At 36.6% G+C, this 27,683-nt stretch overlaps 2 protein-coding genes across 2 annotated transcripts in view; both read right to left on the bottom strand.

Annotated features, from left to right (window-relative positions):
- Positions 1 to 21,775, bottom strand: part of LOC117555552 (killer cell lectin-like receptor subfamily F member 1) — a 34,705-nt gene extending 12,930 nt beyond the window's left edge. Inside the window, exon 1 of the mRNA XM_034230449.1 lies at positions 21,586 to 21,775. Within this exon, the coding sequence (XP_034086340.1) occupies positions 21,586 to 21,589 (4 nt within the window). The 5' untranslated portion in view covers positions 21,590 to 21,775. The remainder of the gene's footprint in view (positions 1 to 21,585) is intronic.
- On the bottom strand, positions 891 to 13,489 carry LOC117555551 (solute carrier family 12 member 3-like). The gene is given in 28 exon segments (XM_034230448.1): positions 891 to 2,642; positions 3,248 to 3,315; positions 3,572 to 3,704; positions 3,853 to 3,939; positions 4,362 to 4,473; positions 4,712 to 4,816; positions 5,691 to 5,759; positions 5,881 to 5,963; positions 6,140 to 6,246; positions 6,550 to 6,684; positions 6,880 to 6,991; positions 7,150 to 7,249; positions 7,423 to 7,578; positions 8,008 to 8,109; positions 8,293 to 8,335; positions 8,337 to 8,417; positions 8,815 to 8,922; positions 9,087 to 9,244; positions 9,681 to 9,765; positions 9,860 to 9,990; positions 10,071 to 10,182; positions 10,309 to 10,419; positions 11,054 to 11,193; positions 11,481 to 11,576; positions 12,182 to 12,257; positions 12,386 to 12,517; positions 12,620 to 12,776; positions 13,148 to 13,489. Coding segments are annotated over 28 exon segments (3,120 nt in total). The 5' UTR covers positions 13,330 to 13,489; the 3' UTR covers positions 891 to 2,503.
- Positions 21,776 to 27,683: the final 5,908 nt, after the last annotated feature.

Here is a 27,683-nt window from a genome sequence, read left to right as displayed (position 1 = left end):
TCCATACATCACGTCTCTCCTGATTGAAATGAAGCTTAGCGCAAGTTCAGACAGGAAGACCTATCACTCCGTATTGCACGTCATGGCAATATTCGCTCCCTGCACTAAATGACAGGGAGCGCCACTCCTCAGCTAACCTATCACTCCCCTCCATTTACAAGCCTAATTATCGCACCTGTTAATCCCTCTATATATGCTCTCCCCTTTCCTATCAGCTGTCTTCCAGGTGTCAACGCGCAACCCTCCTCCACCCCTTCGCCTCCTGCTTCCAACTCGGGGCCAAGCTTAACCTTCTCCCTTCCAACCGGACCTAACCACTTATCACCACCACCAGTGTCTAGACCCAGGGGGGTTCATCGGAAACGGTTCTTCCCTTCCCGATTGATATCCTACAAAACCTGGGCCTAATCGCCAAAACACCATTTCATTCACTTGTGATAAACTGTCATGTTTCATTTATATAATGTGACAGATAATAAATATGTATTCCATACATCACGTCTCTCCTGATTGAACTACTAATAACATTTATATTTCTATATTCTAAATTGTTTTGTTTTGTACTTTAGTATATCGCTTGTTACCATGTGTCACACAACTATAATAAGACATTCTGGCAACATTACATTCATTTCAGTCATAGATTTTCAGTCATTGATTTAGCAAAACAGTCTCTTGTGTCTCAATATTCTTATGCCTTGGAAAACAAACCTATGATTGGACTGACCCCAAGATAGATGACAGAATAGTTAAAATTAAAAACTTGGGAAAAATGTTTTACCCAGACCCTTAAAGCTCTGCAAAAAATGTTAAGATTGAATAACTAAATGTAACTAAAAGTCAAGTTGGAGTCCATTTATTTGTCGACAAAAAACTTAAACTCAAGGCAATTGGAAAGTCATTGGGTTTAATGTACAATTTGTTTTAAAAGTATTTTAACTTTTTCCCAGTAACATTTAACATTGAAATCTGGTCTATGCACAAATAAATTCAACAGTAGAGCACATCATGCTTAGGCTCTGCACCTAGCAGAAACATCGATCAAGTGTTATATCACATGGCTGAGGAGCGACAAGTTAAATGACAGTTTAGGTCGTTTTAGTTATTCACTACATGAACTTTTATCTCCCATTTGTTTTTCAATTAAAAATTACACTGAGAAATTCTTGCTAAAATTCATTAACTTTATCTCAATTGATGAAATAATTCAAATTCAGATCTCCAGATTCATTAAATATTATCAGATAATACACACTCACTAGTTTGAATTTTCAGCACAGATGAATCAGTATCTCTTTTCATTTATGCATCTATAAAATGTGATATATAGCATTGTAGGGTTGCAGATAGCAGTGTGTCTGATATGGTAAAATTAGGAAGTGAGGACATTTTCTACAGACATGGAGGTAAATTGCTCCATGACTGGTAGTTCGGGGATAATAGTGCAAGGCGTTAAATCTCATTTTTGATTTATTGTAGGAACCTTTTAGTGTTCTTAATGGCATACAATGTATCCAACTAGGATGTTCAAATAAAATGCAGGCATTATATACAGAAAAAACTGAACAATATAGTAAGCTGATTATACTTAAGTTCAAGATCAAGATCGGTAAAAATGTATAATCTTGCATAAACAACAGTTTTGAGAATACAATTTCTCAATACAAAGAGGACCAAGTATAGGCCCCTGTGGGACACTTAAAAAAGCCTTAAGAGTACTTGATATGATATGATTGGCAACTGCTGCCTGACTTCTGCAAGAAAGAAGGTGATAAAAACACTTATTTAGCTGTTTATCTAGGTACACGGATAGTGTTTCAGGTCAATTATTAATATATATACATACACACAGTATGCATACATAATATTGTAGGGATCTCGAACACATCTTATGTACGTGATTGTATTTAGATAATTTCTGATATTCATTGAATTTTCTTAAACCTTTAAACAGTTTGTTTCAAATGTTGTTTATGTACATGGACAAGTAACAAAAGGAAGAACCTGGGTGAATGACTAAATAAGCATTATAAAAACATTAATTTCCATAAAGTTACCATCTCATTGATATATACAGTATACAGTCACTTCAAAAAAGCCTTGTCAGACAAATGTTAAGGTGCCTATAGGAAAACAATAGTTTTGCTGGCGAGTCCAGGTGTTATCAGTTTAATCAATAACACAATTTAGGTTATGGCTCATATTCTAAGGCCTTCACAGACAACAGATCTCCACCTAACTGAACATTAACGGAGGATTGTAGGTCAACATATGTGACATTGCCAAATCAGGAAATATCTTTCTGTCTTTTTTTTCATCGTCAGCTGTTGACTAATATGCATTGTCATTAGCATGACCCTGAAGATGATCTTGAATGCAAGTAACTGTGTGGTTTGAATCTTCCATTGCTACGTATTATAACTTTAAATCTGTATATTCTTCACAATGTTTACTTATTAGGTTTGTTTGGATATATCAAGTCTCCATCCTTGTAAGACAGAATTTATTGGCAGTAAAAAGTGATGACGTTCTGCTGGTTTCCTCGTATCAGCACCACGGGACAGTGGAGGCCACAGGTCAGAGTATCCAGCCAGGCCATGTACAGAGCACTGGGGCAGTCGCTGTGAGGCACAGGAAGGCTCCTGGAAAAAAACATCACATTTGCATGAACATATCAGAACTGCAAAACAAGAACAAAGACTGCTCTTACTTGACGTAGGAGGAACAATGAAATGAGAGCACGCTATGGTTTGCAGCACACCTAAAAAGAACTATACTTTCCCACCTTTATCGCCTATCTGAATCATACTGCCATGCAAATGGCCACAGTGAACTTGTGTATAACATTTGGCATCGCTGTTTTCATGTCCTAATGCTGATAAAGAGGCCTGAATACATGTTTCAACTACTGTATATTTGTGTATGCATTTATATAGTGGTGTACTGTGTAGTTATATACTGATGTGCTGTATATTTATATACTGATTTATTTATTATTATTATTTATTACAGTTTTTTTTTCATCCTGAAACTGGAGGGCTATTTTTCTTTATAAGCCATGTTTTCTGCACTCCCACTTAAATTGTCAGATCCTTTCCGAAATATCCCAAAAAGTAAAATGATCGCAAAATGGTCATTTAAAGTGAGGCCCCTTCATTCAAAGCATAAGAAATGCTAATGATTCAGCATACATTACCGCTTGAATGATCTCTAATAACATGAAGTGATAATCTAACTTTGTACTCACACGAGCACAAGAGCAGCATGTTGAGAATTCCTCCGGATAATTTCATTCAGCCTCACTTTTCTCTCAGTCTGAAGGGATACAAAATTATTTTCAGTGTATCGCAGCAGATGACACCACTCAGAATCAAATTCTGCTTTACTGCCCAAGTATGTGCATGCAACCAAGGATATTAACTCTCCTTTCTTCATTGCTTCTATAGTATACTCATACATAAAAATACAAATAGAATAAACATGAATATAATGTACACAATGTTGAAACATTACAACATTAAGGACAGCTTTATGTTGTACATGTTGGAAATAGTTTTATTATCACACAGACCTTAAGTTTAAAGGCCTCAAACTCTTTTTCTGATATTTTCCATGGGGCACGTTTTCTCTGTTGAGTTGAGACACCTTCCTGCTGTTCATCATGTAGCATGAATGGGGCAACACTGTCCACGAATCTACTCAGGCTTGGAAGAAGTAAGAATAAAACAAAAAAAACATGAAAAGACTGTTTATTAAAACCAGTTTTAAAGAGTGAGCTTTCCTGTTTCAGGTTAAGTTTTCCACGTTTTGACAATCGTATGACAGCAATTGCAAAGGTTTCTGCCGACATACTTCTTTGAGTTTGGACGCTTTTCGCTGTCTGTCATGACTGTAACGTCGTGGATATCCAAACGAAACCTCTTCAGAAGAGCGATCATCCTGAAAGAGACAACATTAAAAGTTAAATGCAACAGTTGCCACAGATATTAATGTGTTCTGATCATCAAGAAATCTATTCCAAACCGTAATACATACACATAACATATGAAGTTTTATTTTTTGTGGGTAAATCAATATATCATGGTCATTACAAAGTTCTCACTTTGGATAGGTTGAGGAAAAAAATTAAGTGAATGGTCAATAATTCAAAGTTATTTGACTAATAAGTCTTGACATTTAATTCAGATAGGTGCATTATGCATTCTTTTGTCGCTCAAGTAGAAAAAGCACATATCACTTTTTTTTCTTTTGGTGTTGTGCTACAGTATGCATCAGGGTAGGGAGTTATCATGTGCTCACCCAACACTTGTGAAATAAGTTTAGTTATTATTTTATCATTCTATAAAAAAAAGAAAACATACTCATTGCGGCCTTCCTCCATGTTTTGTTCATCTCCCACAATGAAGACCCTGACCTTACTGCGATGCCAGCGTTTCCTCCTGGTGAGCAGGTAGGGAACTAGCAGAGTCAGACCTTAAAAAAGGAGGAGAAATACTGCAGATAAGAAATAATAGCCATGTTTGCAGTCCAGTGTCAGACACAAAGATTGCTCCGTGTGTCCACTGACCATTATTGTACTTAATGACAGAAAATAACTAGTTATAATGTAACTTTTTCTAAAAACAGATGTTACGGTATATCCATTATCAATCATTTTATAAGTGCCTTTTGACACATTTAAACAAGTGCACATATTTTGCTCCAATCTCACCCCCATCGTCAGCTATCCAGTAGACATCAATGGTCTTCTTCCCCTGGTCATTCTGAAACACCGTCTTAATCTGATCAGTGTCGTCTTTATAGGAGATGTTGTCAGCTGGAACAGCAAGAAGAGTGAGGTGCAAGAGCAAATATTGTAATCATGAGTGTCCCTTTACATTATCATTGGATATATTGGTTTTAAAGAAATGTATATCATAGGTGTTAAAAGAAAATTGCATCTCCAATGATGTTGTGCAGTACATTGTACTGTTATGTCAGATATCTGTGAATGACTAGAGGAGTGTGTCAGTAAAAAAATAAATGAGTGATTGAGAAAGGGAAGGACTATGTAGTACGTTATTAACACTCCTTTGGGATAAAATATAATAACTTGTATTTAAAACTGACAAACTGCCACACATGTCATAGGGTCAAACCACACTCAGTTCAGTCGAATAAGTTAAGGTTGTGGAGTGCTATAAATGGGACCCTTCATGGTCATTTTCAAGTTCTATTTGTGTTCTTACTAGAAAAACAATTCATAATTGAATGTTCAAATAACACATTATTTTTGTCGTTCCCTGTCTCAAACACACTTTATTAGAGCCTGTCTCTTTAAGACCCTGCCCCCTGAAAGAGGCCAGTCTTTGTTGATTAGCTTACAAGAAAAATATGGCCAAATTCGAAATGTACCTTTCAAGTCATGGGTGGAGAGAGATCGGGGGAGTCATTTTTATAGTAAATCTGTATACAGTATGACAGCCAGAAAACATGGGATTCAACAATTCCTAACTGAGGCAGACAGACAAAAAAACACACTTGTCGTATTCAAGATACCCCTTTTGTATAAACACAAACACGGCAAATGTATGCAGTGAAATGGGGGTGGAGACAAATGTTTTTCTCCGGGTTGCAGGTAAACACTGATCACAGGGCATAAGATCATCTTGAGTGATGCAAGTAACATATTGATGTGTGTTAGTGCTCACCTGATTCTTTCTCAGGAGATTGCTGATTGTCAATTTCAACAGATTTATCAGGTTCAAAGCCCTGGTTCACTGAAAGACAGACATTGTCTCCATTATTTATTTTGTAGTTAAATCAATAATATACAAACATAACATTGTATTAAAGCATGCAGACAACATTTGAAGTAATAACAGGGTCTGGATTTCTAACCTTCAACATCAAATAGGTCTGAGATATCCAAACCGTCCATCATCCTCAGGATACACAGACAGTAGTTTGAGTCAAAGGTATCACTAGTAATAGAGGAAGAGAGAGTGAAAATTGTAGTTTTAAATTATAAACAGTTATCAGTGATCTTTACCTATAACTATAAAGACTATTATAGATTAGCAATGTGCACGTTTTCCTCACTTTAGTCTGCCAAGGAGATCAATACAGTTGATTTTTTATCTTATTTAACTGCACTTACTATATTGTGTTGATATAATCTTCAATACTTTCCGGAGAACTGTCCCTCCAGTTTGCCTTGAAGCCCAGGACCAGAGTGTTGGGCTTCAACTTGCCAAGACCAGAAGCCTTGACAACAATTTAAGAATACTTTTAAGTTTTCAGGTTTTATAAAAAACAAATGTAAACACATACACGTCTTATGTAGGTTGTCACAGATTGAACAAATACTCTATTGGAAGTAATATTTAGTTGCCAATAAATAACGTGTCCTAAGAAACAAATAAGAGCATAAATGAGTGTAAAGACAGAATTGTGAGGATGAGATAATGTAACTTATTGACATCTTAAAAAAACTGTATCTGAAGCCAGTTCAAGTCTGTATGATTGCAGCTGTAGTTACTTCCAATGAACACTTCTCAAATGATTTACCTGCAGCATATGTCGAGCTCCAACTCTAAGGCAGTCGGCAGTGAAAGGTGTGTAAAATGAGCGCACCTTTCTCTTGTTCAGCCACTTTACCAACCAATCAGTGGTATCCTGAGGCTGAGCCTGCCTGTCCTGCTCCTAGGGGATTTGGGAATACAATAGTGTCTTTAAATGACATAGGGATTTAATATAAGCTGTAAAAGCATGACCAGTAGGATACATTAGATTTAAAGCTAATAAGGATGATGAGGATTTGATAATTTCTTTACTACAAGGATATACATAATTTCTCTTATTTTCCTTTCAGAAAACACAACAGATGAAATGACTAACCATGACTATGTCTCCACAGATCATGAGGCTTATGTGCTTGGTGAAGGAGCCAACAAAGTCCACCAGGGCTGGACGCTGGTTTGGTGGCCCAGTGAGGACGAGACATTGCGGTCTAATAAAAAAAAATAAAAAAACATCGAACAGATTAAACTAAATTTCTCTTCTACTAAATTTGACATTGCAGTTTAATCCTATGAAGAAGACAATACTATAGAGAGAAGTATGTATGGTGCCATTAGATCGGAGGAATATTAATGCATAACCTTTTACCTAAAATTCTTGACATGGTCGTCGACACCAGACAGGGAGACTGAGTACGACAAAGCCATGTTGTATGTACCTGCCTGGACTGACGAACCCCAGTTCACCTCTGTGGATATCAAAACGCAATCAAGGGAGGACAATTTGCAAGTCAAAAAATAATGAAGTTGTTAAATTCTTTTTTATTCTTATTAGCACATAGTTGAATAATAATAACTTAAATGTATATAGCGCCTTTCAGGGGACCCAAAGAATAACAAAACATACATTTTTTAGACTTACTTGGCTTGTTGTAGTTGACGTATCCAAAGAGAAAGAAGATGATGCAGAAGGTGAAGAGGGCAGCCCACCAGGTGAACAGGAACATCAACACAATAGAAATCACTGCTCCAAAAAGAGCTGTCCATTTACTGTAGTAGTGAAATGACGGCCTCCAACCTACAGGGCGGCAACAATGAGTGGAATATAACATTACCTTTAATTGTTCATAGCCACCCCTTGGGTGGTCCAGTATGGCAACCATAGAGCAAAGGGCCTCTCTTGTCATTTAATAACTATGCTTATAAGAATACACGTTGAAAAACCTTGTGAAGTAATATTTCTTAAATCCATATTACTAATAATATTTTATACTTCTAAGGGAGAGATTTTTTTTAAGTTTTACTGTCAGTACTATGTTGATGAGATTGAGTATTTTATAAATTGGCTTAAGGTTAGGTCATCAAAGTGTTGGACTCTGATGAAAGGGGCTGCTGTTTGTTTAACGTTACCCACAGACAGTCGATGTTGGTTTGATAAGCTACCACTGCAATGTATACATATACTATAGGGGTCATTTTGGAAATGCAAAGCAAACAGGTAACTCACCAGGGGAGTTGGTGATTGAAGCGTGAAAGCAGCTGAAGTTGATGAGGCCATAGGAACACAGGAAGAAATTGGAGATCAAGGCTGCAATGGTGTTAAGGTCAGCTGTGACGAAAGACGCAAGAATACAAAAATGCATTACAAATTCAGAGCTACATAGAGGTAATCGCACAGACAGTAGTGTCACTATTAACAATCGAATCAATCAATTATTGCGTATAAAACTAGGAAAAATGTGAATCAAATATTCCAATATTGAAAATCGCAAGAGAATAAGATCACACCCACCGATGAGAATGAAAGCCACAGCAATGACGTAGCAGAGTAAGTAGGGCCCGGATTGGCTCATTATTTTTCCCATAGCCCTTTGCAAAGAATCCAATGTACGGGTATAGGTTGTCTTTGCATAGACACTGGCAGATAGGGAAGAACATAGAAGCTTTTACATATGTGCACCATGTTAGATTGTATTAGATTTATACAAATGTTAGCATGGATATGAAATATTTAAAGGAATGTTTTTGATTTGCATGCTTGCCTTATTAAAATATAACTTTACCAGACTGCCAGTAGCAGAAACGCTACATATATGACGATCATGTTAATATGGGCATCAGATTTAAATCATGTAATATAAGAGTAATACCTGTATATTATAGTAATATACAGGAGAAAGGCAGCATGAAAATATTTATCTTTTGTATGTGTGTATCTAAGTGTATATTAATAATTGTTGATTGCATATTTTGAATAAAAGAATATATTTTTGTTAAAAAGGTAGAGTTTAGAATAATGGCTGCAGTTTCTCACCTGAAAGACTTTAGGGCCAGAGACGAGGAAGCCAAGGGCAGAAGACAAGCTGGCTGCAAAGACACCAGCCGTGATGAGGTAGAAGAAACCTGAAACTTGGCCCAGTACCTGGTTGGGATACTCATTATTAGGAATCGTAAAATGGTTTGTTAACATCAATTATAAAACAAAAAATATTTAAAGGCTCATTTTACAAACTCAGTGAAATCATTGGATAAATAAAATATATTATATTATTTTTCTAATCAAAAGTAAACTGGATTGAGTAGTACCTGTAAATTGTTGGCCAGACCATATTTACAAGACTGTGACTCGATGCAGTCTGTGAAGTTCCAGCCCATATTACATCCCAGACCAACACAGCCTTCAGTGATGTTTCCAGTAATAATGTCACTTACATTACCAGAGGCATCCCGCACCACACATGACCCTAGAGAAGTATGATATTGAAAGTCATGATGTAATGTGATATTTATGACAGGCAACTTGTTTATTTCTAAAATTACCCAAGATGAGTTGGCTGCCAAGAAGGGGACAAATACATTATCCTCTTCATCACTATTACATAGATTTTCTGACAACATTGCTTGAAACACCCTAGTTTTCAGTAGCCTGCTCTCCTGACTAAAAAATAAAAAGTGCTTAACAGTTTTCTGACACTATAGAAAATCACAATAACAAAAACAGAGAAAGGCATCCCTTTTGAAACCATCAACAATTTCACGATCCTGTAGTAATGTGATGACCCTGCCCTTTCTATTGGTGATACATTCTCAGGTCAGAAGATATCCCCACCAGCTCAGATTATTAAACCAATCAAATGACAGTATATACAAATATAAAGGATGTTAGTATTATTAGCTTACCAACAGTTACAGTGATAATTAGATAGCTCAATGTAGTCCAGAAAATGGCCACGAGAGTGCCTTTAGGGATAGCAGTAGCAGGGTCCTGCAATAGAAAAATCATAAACAAATCATCGTTCTTGTTGTCTTTTATGGTGGCAGTGATGTCAAAAGAAACTGTGCCTTCATTCTCTTCATACTTCGAGGTCTCCGGAGATGTTGGCGCCAGACAGGATGCCGATGGTGGAGGGAAAGAAAATGGCAAACATCTGGAAAAAGTTGCCTTCAGGTCCTCTCCAGTCAGGTGTCAAGTTCGAAAGGAAGATATCACCTAGTGACATGCCAAAAATTTACTTAAATTTGAATATCATATATAAGACAGTCGTTTTTCTCAGAGAAGCCTAAACTCACTGTGATAACTAAAGAAGCCCTGGGCCTGTTTCTCTGGGCCAGGTGGAATAAATGTACCCACAAAGTAGTTGGCAAACGAGACCAAGAGAACTAAAAAGAACAAAATCTGGGCCTGGGAGAGAAAGAGAGATTAGTGTAAAAAAGGAAAAGCATAATAAAGAGTTAAAGTTCATGAGAGAAAATGAACTCTATAGGACAAATGGAGCAAGTAAATATAAGTGTGTCAAGATGTGCTTACCTTGGACTCCCACTCCATTCCAGCAAATGAGATGAGCAAAAGAATAGTCAGTGTGATCACGCCCACAATACGGACGTCGTTGATTGCATCAACTATGACGACATCGAACTCCTAAAACCAAATGATTTGTACAAAGAAATATAAATCGATCTATGAAGAAGAACTTTTGGGCAATTAACCCTCCTGTTGTGTTTGTTTTCCCCCTTTACTTTTGTGTTCGTGGTCACATTTGACCGGTTTTAACTGCTATTACATTAACACAAAAACCATTAATCATCACCAAATTTCATTTAACCCCCCTATGCAAACTGTAAATATTGTATCAGACTACTGGTATACATGAAGAACTGCAGAAAATATACAAAGAATAGACACTGAACATGTATTGCGTGTGCCAGGTGTGATCCATGTGGGGGGAGGGGCACATAAGAGCTGGAAATGTATCAAGCCGAGATGATGTGTTATGTGGTGTGCGTGGTTGAACCTTTTCATATTTAAGTTTGTAGCAAGTAGAGGGCTGCTGCTGTGTGTGTGTGTTTGAGTGCATGTGCGTGCGCGTTAGTTTTAAAGACCCCCATAGAGCTCAGTTTATAACTCGAACCCTGGTAAACATGTTTGTTTAAATAAAATAGTACACCAAAACATAACTAGATGGGATTCTTGTCTTGTTAACTATCTATATTCTAAAAGAGTATTTAAAACAAAACAATGTTTGTTTGTTTTTCAAGTTGAAGCATCATTTTACCAGCAATAGATCACGGACGACCTCTGCAAAGCCAAGAGTGTTGAGTGCACAGGCACATGCGTTGGCGAAAGAAAATACCATTCCAATGGGTCCCCCAATTTCAGGACCCAGCGAGCGGGAGATCATGAAATAGGCCCCTCCTGAAATTATGTTTAACCACAAAAGAGTGACACTGATTGTTAAGATAGAATACTGTGGATCTGTAGTTATACCAAGGGTGAATGACTAAGCAATTTGTGTCACCTTTACATGTACATTTTCTATGTATTCAATATCTTTCCTTTAGTCTTTTTGCTTTGGTTTCCATTCTTAAAAAAGGACAAATCCGTTTTTTTTTTACCAGGAATAGAAATTAGCATTCAACCCATGAAATCATCTTAATACACTGGATAATAATAACGTTTTTGAGACACAGGAAGTTACTGACCTGAGATCACCCTCCCGTTGGTGGCGATGGCAGAGATGGAGAGGGCAGTTACGGTAGTCACTAGCACGGACATCAGGATAATAACCCAAGTCAACACTGGAAAAAAAAGGTATTTACCATTACTTTGACAATACATTGATAATGTTTGGTAGTTATTTTAAGGTTTCAAGGTCCATCTCTGCATATTTGCCAAGGAAAGTCTGGGCAAAGGTCTGTTGCCTCTGCATGACAACAGGGATGTAATGTACATGCTTTCATATTCTTAAAATCATAAGTCTTTGGCTATTGTATAACAAAGCATTCAGGGTTCTCAAAAACAGGAGCTTAGGTTTGGGGATAATGTACATGCTAAAGTTTGTAAATAACTTATTCTCAAAATGTTTGAACCAGTTTCTTGATCGATGTAGGGCACATACGTAGTTTGGTTGGAAACTCAAATACTATAAAAAGTGTTTGTGCCTTCATTAACTTTTTATCGTGCAATTAATGCGATTCCGTTTACAGGGAATTGTCTTTTTTCCCCCTCATCAGGATTTACCCAGAGAAATAGCACTTCCACACAATGTGCACAACCTATTCTTTTCATGCAACATAATGTATAAAAAAGTTACAAAGTCGTGGATCAGAGGGTGTGAGTGCTACAGCCTCAACACAGGAATAAAGAAAAAATACTTATGAACAAAAGGGACGAATGAACTCACAAATGCCTGCCTGAGAAGTGATCCACGATAGGCGGAGAAACAGGATGACACCCCAAATATTCAACATGCAACGAATCTGTGAGAAAATGTTCAGTTAAAAAAAGCTTGGCATAATGTTTGTGAGATGGTTTTAAACATAATATGTATTACCACAATTGAAATAGGCAGTATATGAAGTCACACTTAAATATACAACAGCAATACCATGACTCCAAGCATCCATCCAAATCTAACTGGAGCTTTCTCCTGTGGAGTTTGTGACTCTTCGTTTCCGTTGCCTGGTAGACTGCCAACTTCCGAGTCTGTGGTTGTGGCTTCTACACCTGCTTGCACCTCCTGAGAGAAATACATTTATTACAACGCCATTTTTTGGTCGACATGGGAATGAATTAACGACGGGGGGCTAATTTAGAGGACTCTGGTTGCTGTAAGACGTACCTCAAAGGCACTGCGGAGAGCTACAAGAGATGGACGAGGCCTTGAAAGGCGGTGTGGCAGTGTGCTGGCATAATTCTCCAGATGGGGCACCAGGTCCAACGTACTGTATAATGAAGATCTTCGTAGCTCCGCCCTCGAGCCCCGCTGCTCTGATGCACTGTTGGATACAAGGTTCAGACAAAGTGTTATTTTGAGGCCATAAAAGCACATTTTGAAGTAAATGCTGAATGTGACTTATGAGCTAGATGCTGCAAAATGTCTTGGTCATAAACTTTTAAGTTAATTGATTTCTTTCACAAAAGTCCCGAATGACTTTTAGCATCTAAAGATGCAGTTATAAAAAAAAGACAGCAATAGGCTCTATATTGTTTATGGTTCTCAGGAAAACTAAACATATACAAGTATTTCATTTCTTTGACTAAAGTGACACCAACAAAAGTCTACAAGGGGCAGAAATACTTTTTATGGAATAAGGGATTTAACAGTTTATTTGTAGCAAAAGTGAAGCTAGAAGTCAACAACACAAACCTTGGATCCGTGTCTGAGACAACGATGGTTGGAGGAATTTGGAGGCTATCATTTCGTTGCTGGCTGCTGCTGTCAAATTGGTTCGGAGAGTTCCTTGGAGGTCCATCCTCATTGGTGGAGAAGCGGACACGGGGAACACCGCCCAGGTCCAACCCGTCACGTTTGGATGCCAACTGCCCCATCCGCAAGTCTTACTGATTCATGGATGGGGTGAAAGCTTGTTTATACAGAAATTATCTTTGCAAGTCATAAAATATCAGAGTTAACATGTCTGCAACAAGCTACTACTAAATAAAGTTGTCTAAGGTCAAACGTTCCTTCATAAATGACACTGAATCATACCGTTGACAGGATTCTATTGTTTGACTAAATACTGATTCAATACTAGTGTTGAATTCAGGAGCAGTGTGTGGGAGACTTCTCTACTATATAATGAGCTCACTACAATGCACCTGCATAAGACACGGCACAATTATTTTATAATCTGCTTGACAACCTTTAGTTTTACAAAAGATAATTAAACTGTTTGGTTTCCATTATGTTGGATATACATTCAGTTAGACCAACATATGTTGTTACAGATTGGTATGAATATATGGTACATAATATATTGGTCATAATAAGCTCCCAGCTTATAATATATATGGGCATCTTGTTTCTATGAGCCAAAATATATTTCTATGAAAACATTGAAAACTTAGAAGTCAAACGGTAGATGGAGGATATCAAAACAGTTAATCACACAGCAATAATCAAAATATATTTGATCATTATACACATTTTAAAACATAATACTTTTTACAGTTATTACACATGAAATGTAATTCTTATACTATTTAGAAGTATATTTGAAGAAAAAACAAGTACTCACACAGTTTGTTCTTATCCGGGATGAAAAAGACGTTGTCAATGGAAGAAATATGTTCATTACTTCCCTGCAACTCTTGATATTTATACTTTCAATGAGATAGGGACATCCCCTCCCATCTTCCTCCGCTTCCTCCCTTACCGACACGCACACCAGATCCGTGTACACTAAAAGAAATGTTTCATAAAGATAACATTTTTTCTGATATTTCAACACAGTTTCCATTGATATTTTTGTTCAAGCGTATACTCAGTTAACCTTTAATATTTGATGTTTTCCATATCTAGCTTCTGGAAGATGTTTTCTGTGAAATAACATTTTAGCCAACGGCAACGTTTGCAGTAAACAGAAGGTGTGGGTGGTTAATAATAGCCACGATAGCTAAAGAGTTTTTAAAAGTCAATATTATTCACTATCTACTGTAAACTTGACACAGTCCAATTTTTCTTAGATTTTCTGAAAATCTAAGAAAAATCAGATGTCATGGTGATGATGGTTAAGGACAGATATAACATAAACCATTCAAGCAAAAACAATGTTCTAATTACTTCCTAAACACTTGGTTGATGTGAACAAGAACATTCTAATAAGATGTGTTACAAATATGTTACTTTAACATTCTGGCACTAAAAATGATTAGTTAAGTTAGTAATATTAAGCATTTTTAATGATAATTGTTCACTTTTTTGAATAGGAACAGAAGTTATAAAAGTGTTATGACTGTTTTAATACAACAATAATCCTAAAGGCATATTATTCAATGTCTAGATGAGTCAACAGCAGGGCTGACTAAACCTGCATGTTTTCAAAATTGCTGACTGTACATGAGCAGGTAACGTTTACTGGTCAGAAAAACATCCTCTTCTGCTTTCACTAGATGAACACTTAAAACAGTATTAATAAAATAGTAAAATATATGATTTCTTACCTTACGTGTCATCTCTTCAACATTTCAAATCGGTTGAATGTCTTATAAAGAATTCCAACAATGCCGATCTATTTTCCATTAAAGAACATTTAAACATACTCTGCACACAAAAGATAGTCAGCAACAATTAAAATATTGCTTCTAAAATTCAAGAACAATTATAAACTCACTGTTTGTATCCTTAAAAATATGGGACTGGTCAACTGAGGTCGTTTTAAACATACTATATAAATAAACGTATGTATTATACCGCATATTAGCCATATTAAAAAAGAAAAGTGTACTACTTAGAATAAAAACTGAAGACATTGGAGGTCTATAATACTTGTATTGTTGTTGTTGATAAACTGAAAGTATACATTTGATACCATACAGTTCAAAAGAAAATTGAAAGACAAAAGATGAAAAGTATGATACTACTGATATTGTAAGTTTCTTGAAAATACAATATCTTTAAATCTCTACCTGACTATCCATTAAACAAGAAAGTAGTCTCTTTAATTTTAAATGTACATTGGAAAATGCAGGTCAATACGTCATGAGGCTTTTAGTCTCTATACTAATTGACTTATTCAATGTAGTAACCTTGTTTCAGTGTTTTCGTCAACCAGCCATTATTAAACCTGCACCCTAAAATGCTCACGATGGCATTGTGCTCTGGTCAAAGCCTCGTTACACCCACACTGTAGACACATACCTCTAAAATACCCTTACAATATTAAGACTGTGGATTATGTCTTCAAGCTGGCACATTTTGCCCTTACTGAGTGCTTTTAAAACACAAAAAACACTTTGTGAATCGGATGCAACTCTTCCTCGACCTTTTGACACATTCTCTTTCCGCCATGCTAGAAAAAGTCACAGAATTGTGAGCTCTTGTAAATTTGGGAGCGTCCATCATAATAACATTGTTTGCAGTTCATTTTTAGACTTAGTTATGTCCAGAAAGCATTAAAAAAAACAAGACATCATGGGTGATCAGTAGTGAGTAAATAAGTACAATGACTAGGTATGTATGTGACGTCCTGGATTTCATTATTTACACTGGTACCCTATGATCTCCCCTTCTGATCCTAAACGCTCTCCATTTTTTGCACATAAAGAAATATCCTGTTGCTTACATCATGACAAGCAGTAGGCCAGGTATACATGGGTAAAGCCTCCAGTATTGGGGGGGAGAAACCAAAAGGATACAAAAAAGAAAGAATAAGATATAGAAAGTGAAGAGATATGCATGATGTTAGACAAAAAAAGCATCACCAAATCTAAAAACAAGACGCAGATATAGAATCTTAATCCCGTCCCCTTTTTTCTTCTTCATCCCCCTACACTTGCCTACATAGTCTAAATGAGGAAGAATCTCTCTTGGGCTCCCTGTTTCCCCTACAAGGCATTTCCGTCTTATTAGGTAACCTGTATTATTGTATTTTTCACATTCAGCTTCCAGTAGCAATTCTCTGAGGAAAAACCTTTAAGGAAGCCCGTTTCCTTTTTCTTGTAGCCACAACAGCAATGTTTGGAGTAAACAGAAGAGCCAGTTTTTACGATTTCAGTCATTTCCAATTATAAAAGTGTCGTCAATTGTATGCCATATCATTTCAAAATAAGTGTCCATAAACAGAGGAAGCATCCGTAAGTCGGTAGGGCGGCATCTTTGATACACTTGATTATGTGGGTTCCTTGGAAATACAAGACCTGGAAATTTGAAACACTACTAAAATAAAAGTAAACCTGGCAGACTTATTAAAAAAAAAAAAAGGTACATCTTGCAGTGTACTCATTACAGTGGCAATACCCAGTTATTATTAAACTTGCTCTATACATGCTCACGATGCCATTGTGCTCTGGTCAAAGCCTCTTGTTACACCCACACTGATAAAGGAATCACTGAGGTAGGAGTCTTGTTCCAAAATGGGATATTAACTATTTCTTAACTCAACGCTATAATAAGACTCTGTATTTAGTCTCCAAGCTAGCAGGGTGTAGGATTATTTTTTAAAGAATTGCATAATATTGTATGTAGACATGTAGACATGTATGTTGTTGTTTATTTAAACCTCAGTACAATGACTAGGTATGTATGCGACATATCTAGTAATGCACTTTTTAAAAAGATTAAATTATTAATAGTTAAATCTAAAAAAGCAAGTATCTACTACAAACAATAGTTCATTTTATCACCAATAATGTCACACAGCATGTGCATCAGTTTGTTTTTATAAGTAGACAGGGACAGTTTTTTTCAGATAAATAACAACTAGGGTAATTCGCGCACCGCATATAATACAATAAGGCCTAGGATTGGTACCACCTGTAGACACAGGATCTACACTCAGGCAACAGACTATCACAACCTTCAGGACAATATCAATGCGTTACACAACACGATTGCAACAATACCGATGCAACCCAGTAAAACCAACTCGATGGCAAACACACACACACACATATATAGTCCAACATCCAACAGTTCCATGATTCAAATCTTCACCATAATCCCGTCCCACTGCTACAAAGCGCGGGAGATCTTAGCTTCTCTATTCAAAGTTGACTCCGATTAAATGTGTCACATATTTGCAAATTGCAACACTTGGGACCCCAGAAATACACCCCTCAAGTGTGAACCGAAGAACTGTTCTCGGGATTGTACATGTTCTCTTGTGGAAATAAACCTTCTCTAAGTGTTGTCATTTATAACATTTCTTTGTGCACGCCATTTTGTACAAAATGTCTCATTAAATTACACCTTTAAAAAGTGGCTAAATGGCCGCTATGTTTCACAGGTGAATACAACTTCATATTGTTGGCAACATAGTTAAATCAATTCATATAAATATGCTTATGAAATAAATAAGGTTATGAAATACATTCTGAAGTAAATAAAGCAAAAAATATATATAAATGTACATTTAAATACAAATGTATTTATTTCATGGGACTTTTATTTCATAATGCCAGATTTATTTATTTCAAGAGACTTTTATTTCATAATGCCACATTTATTTATTTCAGGGGACTTGTATTTCATAATGCCACATTACATTTCCATTTCTTATATTCAAATGAACGGGGCGTGGTTAGCTCACAGATCCAGACCAAAGCAACAGCACCACAACACATGACTCAATAGCTCTTGCTTCACACTCCAGTACTTTTAAGTGGTTTGCAAACTGCCAATAAACCAAACCGGTTTCTGTTCAAGAACCGTTCTTGTGCTTTTCTGGTGCTTAACTGGTTCTGCCCCTTTTCCACCAAACCGGTTCCAGAGCCAGTTCCGGGCTACAGCCTGATTTAGCTCTGGTTCTTCCTGTTTCAGCCGCAGCGGAGCCAGCTCTAAACACCGAAAACCGGTTCTTAGCTGACCCCACTTGGCTGCCCGGCAAGAACCAAGAACCACGCTCACGTCGGAGGGGGGAGATTAACCTGAATGATGATAATCGCATGATGTATTGTTAGATGTGCCAAGAGCAAGGACTGTCTTAGGTAAGACAGCTTTTATGTGCGCAGCTCCACTTGCTTGGAACAATCTTCAGCAAGAATTGAAACTGAGCAATCTCATTCCTCTGCATGTTTTTAAAGCTAGGCTAAATGAAATGCTCGTTGATACTATGGGCACTTGTAAATGTCTATAACTATGTAAATGTATCCTGTAAATATAATGTATGATGTCCTTTATTGTTTTATGTTTCATCTGGAAACTATATGCTGCAGGTCTCCCTTGAAAAAGAAATCTATGATCTCAATGGGACCAATCTGGTTAAATAAAGGTTTGAAATTAAATTAAATTAAATTAACCTGAGCCATAATAACAGTTTATGGCGAGTACGGAAAATGAAAGTTGTAACAAGCAGTAGCGCAGAGCAAAGTGACTAGAACGCAACCACACACTTTATAAAGTCAGGCAACACTAACCAGGCTTCGTGTGATTCTGTTTATTTGTACCTTACTTTGACCATCCGTTCACTGTTATTGATCATTGTGGAGAGAGGCAGACGTTTTGTTTTGTATTATAGCAGCTATCGGATGGAATCAATACATGGGCTGCACAGGTTGTCATGTCCGACTATCACAAGTAGAATCATAATGAAAAGGTAAAATGTGCCTGTAGAAAACGGCTTATGCCACAATAGGATAGCAACGAGTAGTCAAGATAGTGAGATTAGCTTCGGTTACTGTTGCATAACTGCGGTCAACTCAGCCGTCTCTAGTTAATAGCGCCTTTACGGTAATCGCTGTACAAGAGTACAATAATGCATGTTTTTTTCTGCTTTGTTCTGGTGGGAGTAGTCCAAGTAGTACTGAGTCCAACAGTATACATTTTACTAAGAACTTATGGCAAAATATCATTTTATCTCTCATCAAAGATAGCTAAAAACATGCATTATTGTACTCGGGAAGGGAGTTTGACAGAGTATTACTCAAAAAGTACTTCATTGTATTTGTGGTAGTAGTCTAACAAGTACTGAGTCCAACAGTCCCAATTTTATTAAGAATTTATGGCTAAAATTCATATTATCTCTCATCAAATTTAGCAGAAGTGCCATGATTTTGTTCTCAGGAGGGGACTTTGAGAGAGTATTACCCAAAAAGTACACAGTAAAAGTAGCCTTCTTCATGTTATTGTAGCAGTCAAACTAGGACTGAGTCAAACAGTTTCATTAAGAATTTATGGTACAAATGACTTGTATTGCTAATAAAGCAGTTATGCAACAGCAACCGAAGCTAATCTCACTATCTTGACTACTCGTTGCTATCCTATTGTGGCATAAGCCGTTTTCTACAGGCACATTTTACCTTTTCATTATGATTCTACCTGTGATAGTCGGACATGACAACTTGTGCAGCCCATGTATTGATTCCATCCGATAGCTGCTATAATACAAAACAAAACGTCTGCCTGCTCTCCACAATGATCAATAACAGCGAACGGATGGTCAAAATAAGGTACAAATAAACAGAATCACACGAAGCCTGGTTAGTGTTGCCTGACTTTATAAAGTGTTTGGTTGCGTTCTAGTCACTTTGCTAAGCGCTACTGCTTGTTACAACTTTCATTTTCCGTACTCGCCATAAACTGTTATTATGGCTCAGGTTAATCTCCCCCCCTCCGACGTGAGTGTGGTTCAGCCAAGTGGGGTCAGCTAAGAACCGGTTTTCGGTGTTTAGAGCCGGCTCCGCTGTGGCTGAAACAGGAAGAATCAGAGCTAAATCAGGCTGCAGACCAGCTCTGGAACCGGTTTGGTGGAAAAAGAGCAGAACCAGAGAAGAACCAGTTAAGCACCAGAAAAGCAAAAGAACGGTTCTTGAACCGGAACCGGTTTGGTTTATTGGCGGTTGGCAAACCACTTAAGAGTACTGAAGTGTGAAACAAGAGCTATTGAGTCAGTGTTGGTGGATCTGTGAGCTAACCACGCCCCGTTTATTTGAATATAAGAAATGGAAATGTAATGTGGCATTATGAAATACAAGTCCCCTGAAATAAATAAATGTGGCATTATGAAATAAATGTCCCCTGAAATAAATAAATGTGGCATTATGAAATAAATGTCTCCTGAAATAAATAAATGTGTATTTAAAATGTACATTAATATATATGTATTGCCTTGTTTATTTCAGAATGTATTTCATAACCTTATTTATTTCATAGGCATATTTATGTATTTATTTAATTTTCGCTTAAACGGCATTCCATACCTAGCAGCCTTTCTGATTTAAAATAAGCCATTTTGGCTCCATCTAGTGGTTTACACAAGTATCAATACTATGTGGCACCAACATTTTAGATCCTGGTTCCTAAAATCATTACATAACATTATAAGTACTTTACTTTCTGAATTCAAGACATGGAATTTTGACTACACTCTATAGGCAAGGCAAGGCAAGTTTATAGCACATTTCAACCCAAGGCCATTCAAAGTGCCATAGACAGAGTAGGTATACCTGTATAGGCTATGTACATGAATTAGCAAGTGGAGTTCACAAACCACACATACAGTGATGCTGGTAGTTTGTGCCTAATGTTCAATATCTTCAACATCAAAATACTGCAATATTTTTATTTTAATATGAAATATCAAGACACTAACATTCTATCCTCATGCTTCAACTGAACTTACTTTATAATGATATACAAGGCTACTATATTTTTCATTTTATACCGAAAAAACAAAAACATGCCCTTTAAAATGGTCACATTTGAGAAACTACATGCAGAGAATTGCTTGGCGCTTTTTTGAAAAAAATAGAAAGTTGTAGCTAGTAGCTAGTTGTAGCTAGTAGCTAGTTGTAGCTTGTAGCTAGTTGTAGCTTGTAGCTAGTTGTAGTTGTAGCTTGTAGCTAGTTGTAGCTAGTAGCTAGTTGTAGCTAGTAGCTAGTTGTAGCTTGTAGCTAGTTGTAGCTTGTAGCTAGTTGTAGCTTGTAGCTAGTTGTAGCTTGTAGCTAACCGCCTTTTCTGACAATAAACCTTTCCAATTAATGTTAGCATTAGCCAACTCTTTAGAGACACAAAGACTAATAACATGTTTAATGTTCATGAGAACATATTTCTAAGACAGAGATAAAGATGTGAAAAGATTAGGAGGTTGCAGTGCTTTGTTGTGCTTAGCTACCCAACATGCCTGCAGCTTGTTTTGTTTGACTCACCCATAGCTGCAGAATTAAATCTGTATCCTGAATTCGATACGTCATCTTTCTGCTGCTGATGGTCTGTCGAACTTTCTTTAGAAGGTTTATTTTATGGCTAAATAGTTTCTAAGAAGTTTCTTAATTGTCACAGTCTAAAAATAAAGCCATTTCAGTATGCTCTCGGTGTGGCGCGTGTTTCGAAGCAGTCTCTAATTAGCAATGTGCTCATCTTCCGGCACAGTCTGCCCTATAAAAATACAATTATTTTCATAGCAATAACGTAATAACTATAGCGTTTGACCATCTTACCTTTCATGCAACATCCAGATTGATGTTTTGAAAGTTTACTTTTTTTTAATTCTTGACATTTGGGGGAGCTGTTGAGCTCTATAACACAGACAGAGACAATTTAAACAAAGGTTAGATTCCTCTTTGTTGTCAGGAAAATTCTGTGAATTTGTTATGCAATTAGTTGTATTTCACGTCACCTCTTAGGTTGATATACTAAATATAAAAGGTATTATCTTGACGCTTTAATTTGTTCTTGACCTTTTTTCCCCTTTTCTATTATTTGTATAGGCTACTGTCAGTTAGTTACAAAAAATAACTCCACTTTATTTAAGGGGAACTCCACTGACACTTACAGTACATCAAGGTGAGTTTACATGTCATGAGAAGAACTAATCAGCCTGTTAAAAGAGTTTTATAATGTATTTTGAGGGTTTGAAATTATTCTGAGGACAATTATCTTTAGTTATCTCTCAATTTCATATAATGTCATTTTGATTCCTTGGCACGCCATTTGCTGATATCACAAAGTCTGCCATGATACAATGTTTTATTTAATCAAATTCAGGGGCCTGAGATTATATCATATGCATGTATCACGTCATCAACTGATAAAAAGCCCCTAAAATGATTTAATAATTGAATTACTGTTTATTTAGGAAAGGGATGACCTTGGATGGAAATGTGTAATAAGTCAAGCCATGGACATTTCAAAATAAAGGTGTATCTTAAAGGCATAAGTGCTGCACTATCCCTTAAACTTTAAAGTGTCAAATAGGGCAGAGTTAGGATAATTTAATTTGGGTGAATCTGTGTTAATTATGCATACCGTATGTGTATGATGAATTTATTCTTCTTGCACTGATGTTATATCAGATCAACGTTATGTTACTTTGAGCAGCAGACCCAACTTAAACTAAACCTTACAAAGGGAGATTTTTCAATGAAATGTTTACCTGGTTAAATAACCACAAGGTGATACATGCCAACGCAGGAGCTGACGCCGAATGACATTTGTGTCAATTCCAAGTAAAATGATTTGTTCTATCTACTCTCCAAAAGAACTAGGGCACATCAGCCACAACAATGAATAATTTGGTTACCACAAGAGATTTGTCCTATTTAACTGTTCACAAACAGCTTCCTGTCGTCAGTGATATAACCCAACTAGATTTTGAAGTGTGTGTGTGTGTGTGTGTGTGTGTGTGTATGTGTGTGTGTGTGTGTGTGTGTGTGTGTGTGTGTGTGTGTGTGTGCGTGTGTGTGTGTGTGTGTGTGTGTGTGTGTGTGTGTGTGCGTGTGTGCGTGTGTGCGTGTGTGTGTGTGTGTGTGTGTGTGTGTGTGTGTGTGTGTGTGTGTGTGTGTGTGTCCAAGCCAATTCGTCTTTTTTGCGTACAGGTTTGCAATCTTTTAGCTTTGATTTCCAAGTCCCCTATTTCTGGGACTGAGCATATTAGCTCCAAATATCCAAATATACAAACCGTCATGAAAGAATTTTGAAGAAAGAAAGTAGAAAGAGCAGTTTCTTTGAAATCATCTTATTAGTCCTGCATTTGGTTCGTTTTAAAAGTCACACCTTAAAGATAACTCTGCCAACAGGATCTCCTTAACTCATCAAACTGCCCAAACACAGTCCAATAGGGACATAATTTAGACCTTTTAAAATAGGAATAATTCCCTTTTAAAAACAGGACAATTGCTTGAAAGGTCCATTTGTTGCAGATGAACAAAATTAAGTGAATATAACGCAATTTTGTATATTTGTAGTCAAACGGCTGTTTCTAATTTCAAGAATGGTCTTTGGAGGCCTACTTTATTAGGATAGTGTATGCTGACCTCTTTAGATAATTTGGTTCTCACGGCATATCGGGGCCTTGGTTGCTATGTAGGGAGTTGACACTGTTACTAAGCTACTTACATGTTGTCGTCTTCCTGTAGTACAGTCATGTCTCCAGAATGTTCTCATGCTGACATTGCTTGATGTCCATACACTGTCACTTACCTAATTCAAATATGACTCATGTTTCCTGTGAAATTGTTTCTTTTTTGTATTTTAATGAAAGGCCAGCTCTGAAGCTTTACATGCAGTCTTATTATGGGATTAGTTTTGTTGCATAAAGATAAAGCAACACTTTCTCAGAATCAAGCAAAACTAAGAGTTTAAAAACTGAGTCAAACAAAATACATTTAATTAACAAAATAAAACTATAAGTTGCAAACAAATCATTTGTGTAATCATATAAGTCTTTTTTCTTTGTTTCAACATATTTTTTTGTTTGCAGTTCTCTTTGCTTCTTTCCCAATGGGGACTTTCAGGGGTGCGTCCCCATTGGCTACTCAGTTTTAGAGTGACAGCCCAGTCCTCCAGCAATTGTACAGTGCAGGCAGCTGCGGTAGCTGAGCGTGGATAGAACACCCCTAGAAGAACCAGCATTTCAGTTATTATAATACTACAAGTGAAAATATATGTAAGAATTTATCATTTGTATTGTTTGTGCTGTACTATATGGTCTGTTTCTTTATTGTGTTAAGTGAGAAGTAAATAAAAGCTGTGCTATGAAAGTTAGCTTTTGCTACCTTTAGATCCATAACAATGCAAGCTAAGAAGCCTAATAGTTAGCTACATAGCAGTGCGTGAGCGTTCAGACACCGGCGCACACACTCAAACGTACTTGTGTGCCTGACTCTACCAACGTGCTTTCATGATTCTGTTTAGATATGCAAGTATAAGCCATGATAGCTTATTTTATTAACATGCTAATTTGATATGAAGATCAATGGAGGCTGAGTTTACTGCTCCTCTTTGTAGGAAAACCTACCGTCCATGACTGCCCCTGAGCTGAGTTTTATTTGTAAACTAATATTTTTAATTTCCTAAAACATTTATGTTCCTCTTATATTAACAGTGTGGATCATTGAGACAGCGTGGTGTCCAGAGTCTTATCCCGTTTTCCCACTTCCTCTGAGGGGACAGCACGGATGGGGGGCATGAAGAAAGACCTGCACCATCTTCTTCCACGCTGGCGTTACTGTTATCACTTGCTCAGTGTCATTTCATTTGACCAAATGTCTTTACATATACATGTAATAGATTTTATTATTATTCCCTTTTTTGTTTTATGTCCTTTTATTTAAAACATTCTTTGAGACTTCATCTTCTGCTTCAAATTTCAATAAATGTAATTTGTATAATCACTCTTTTGAGATTCCATTCAAATCTGTTGATTATTCATATCTTCCTCAGGCTAGGAATAGTATGTCGAGTTTTTAATGCTAAATGTATATCATTTTCTCACAGGATATAGAATGAGACAACACAGTTTGTATCCATTGTGTATGAATGAATGCTTCAGCTCTTCAGACCAACATAGTAAGATGTGGTCAACCCGGTATCACGGCAAGACGTGAACATGTGACGATTTACCATGCTGGGAGACGTGAAGATGTCACGATTTCGTCCCTTCAAACGTGACAGTTACACGGTATTATTAACCCATGTTAACCAGTGAAGAAATAACCGGAAATACCAAGCAAATGCTACCCCGACGTAATGATTTATTTTGTAATAGTCACACTCGATTACGACGATTTTCTTGTTGCCTCAGCTGGTCGACACCTCTTTTAGCAGAAACAAATACAAATACATTAATGTATTAAATCGATGTTAATCCATGCGTGTGGATGTGGAATTAACGGACGTGACGTTGTGCGATTGAGTTGCCAGGCAACAGCTTCGGTTCATGTTAATTTACAAACTCTTCAACTACAACCGTAGTTATATTTAAAAACATGTTAGAAGGCCTCACGAAATACTTTAATGCAAATTCAAATGTAAATGTGAAGGAATGTGTGTATAACAAAATACATCGGTCATAAACGAAACCGGAAACAGACATAGGCAAGATCCTCAGCTCGATGATTGGGTTTAGCCGCAATGCACGTTATTGAATTTTATTATTTTATTATTAGATATTAATAGGATCCCTATAAAGTATATTCATTACTCGTTATTCTCTACTAATAGTTCATTAAAGATTGTATATAATGACTAGTTTGCACATCCCTTTCAAGATTTTCTAAGCTAAGGTTATTGACATATCATATTATACACAACTACTGTGTAGTTATGCAATGAATGAAAAACTTGGGTCGCAGGTTCCTCAACAGTGCATTACAAGACATCTATCAATATGTTTGTATACTCCACCATTAAACTGTCATTCTGCACATTTCTTATACTATACTATACATCTTATAAGAGTATAATACATATGTATAATATCAGTTTAATAATAAACAAATAATAAACAAAGAAGTGCTTAAAACATAGTTAACATTGCAGGAAAGCAATATATTAGACGTTAAGTACTTTGTCAGGCTTAATATTTATCTGTAGATACAAATGTCACTGTGTGTGCTGTGTGCTCTGCATGTGTGACCATTAAAGAATCAGAATACCTTTATTAGTTCCACAGAGGTGAAATGTGCAGCGTTACAGCAGGAAAGAGCCACAGACAGCTTAGTGTTGCATATCTTACATGCGTTAAAAAAGTACTAAGTTATAAGAAAAATAAACAATATGCTAAAAAAGTACTAAGTTATAATATAATAAACAATATGCTAAAAAAAAGATAAAAAGTTACATAATTTTCAAAAATACAGATAAAAAACAAAACGGCATATATATATATATTCATTTAGTGGCCAGGTATAAATTACACAGTTATTAATGGCATATATATATTGCACATATATAGCACATATTGCACAAAGTTGGTTTGTATTTAGCAGCAAGGGGTGTTATAGTCTGTGTTGTGGTGTGTGTAGGAGGGTCTACTAGGGGCAGTGCTGGTTGTAAAGTCTGACCGCTGCAGGAAGGAAGGACCTGCGGTATCAAGAGGGTTTCATCCCTCCATATTCTTCTTAAAGCTTTTTTCTTATTCAAAAGAAGATCTTAACCTAAAGTACTCTTTAATGTTTAAATTAAGCCTTATTAGTTTGTCTGTTTTGCAAATCCTCCTATTAATATCTAATAATAAAATAATACAATTCAATAACGTGCTTTAACCACCAGGTGTCCCTTTCTATCAGCTGTGCATCGTTATGGTGTAAATACAGCCTATCTACCAATTGGATCAAATATAAAAGTCAGCCGAATTAGTGTTGATACTGCAAGGAGATGTATTGTGTGAAAAGAAATGTAAGATGCTGTTTAATTGCTTATATTTTTATGATCCACGTCACATCTTCAGTTTTGGCGGCAGTTGTTCCTGTTTGTCTAGAAGTCTTCTCAGCAGGGCTCTATAAATAGAGAATTACGGCAGATATGTAATATTTAATGCAGCCGAACCGTGTATTACAATGCCGTTATATGATGACTTTCAAAGAGAAAAGCAAGCACACTCGGAATAAAGTATTATTGTATTTTTAAAAACGTTTTCAGATTTCACATCACATAAACACCAAATCCCAGCATGCATTGCGGATAACCATCCAATCATCGAGCTGAGGATCTTGCCTACGTCTGTTTCCGGTTTCGTTTATGACCGATGTATTTTGTTATACACACATTCCTTCCAGTGGCGGCCGGCCCATAGGGGCGCTAGGGGCGCCGCCCCACCTCTTACCACATTCAAAAAAAAATATTAAATTTTTTATTTATTTTTTAAGAACAAGGTAAATATCATACAATTGGTATCAGTAAAATGTATAATCTACAATAAAATCTCGTTTAAAATTGTGTTACGATGTCTAAAGTAACTGATAAGTCACATGTTTCCTGCCTGGCCTTGCCCATGGCATTAGTTTATCATTACCGGGCGGAGCCC

Source organism: Gymnodraco acuticeps, unplaced genomic scaffold, assembly GCF_902827175.1.
Source record: "Gymnodraco acuticeps unplaced genomic scaffold, fGymAcu1.1, whole genome shotgun sequence".
Classification (NCBI taxonomy): Eukaryota; Metazoa; Chordata; class Actinopteri; order Perciformes; family Bathydraconidae; genus Gymnodraco; species Gymnodraco acuticeps.
Note: the sequence above shows the minus strand (reverse complement) of the source record. Positions and strands in the feature narration are given on the sequence as shown.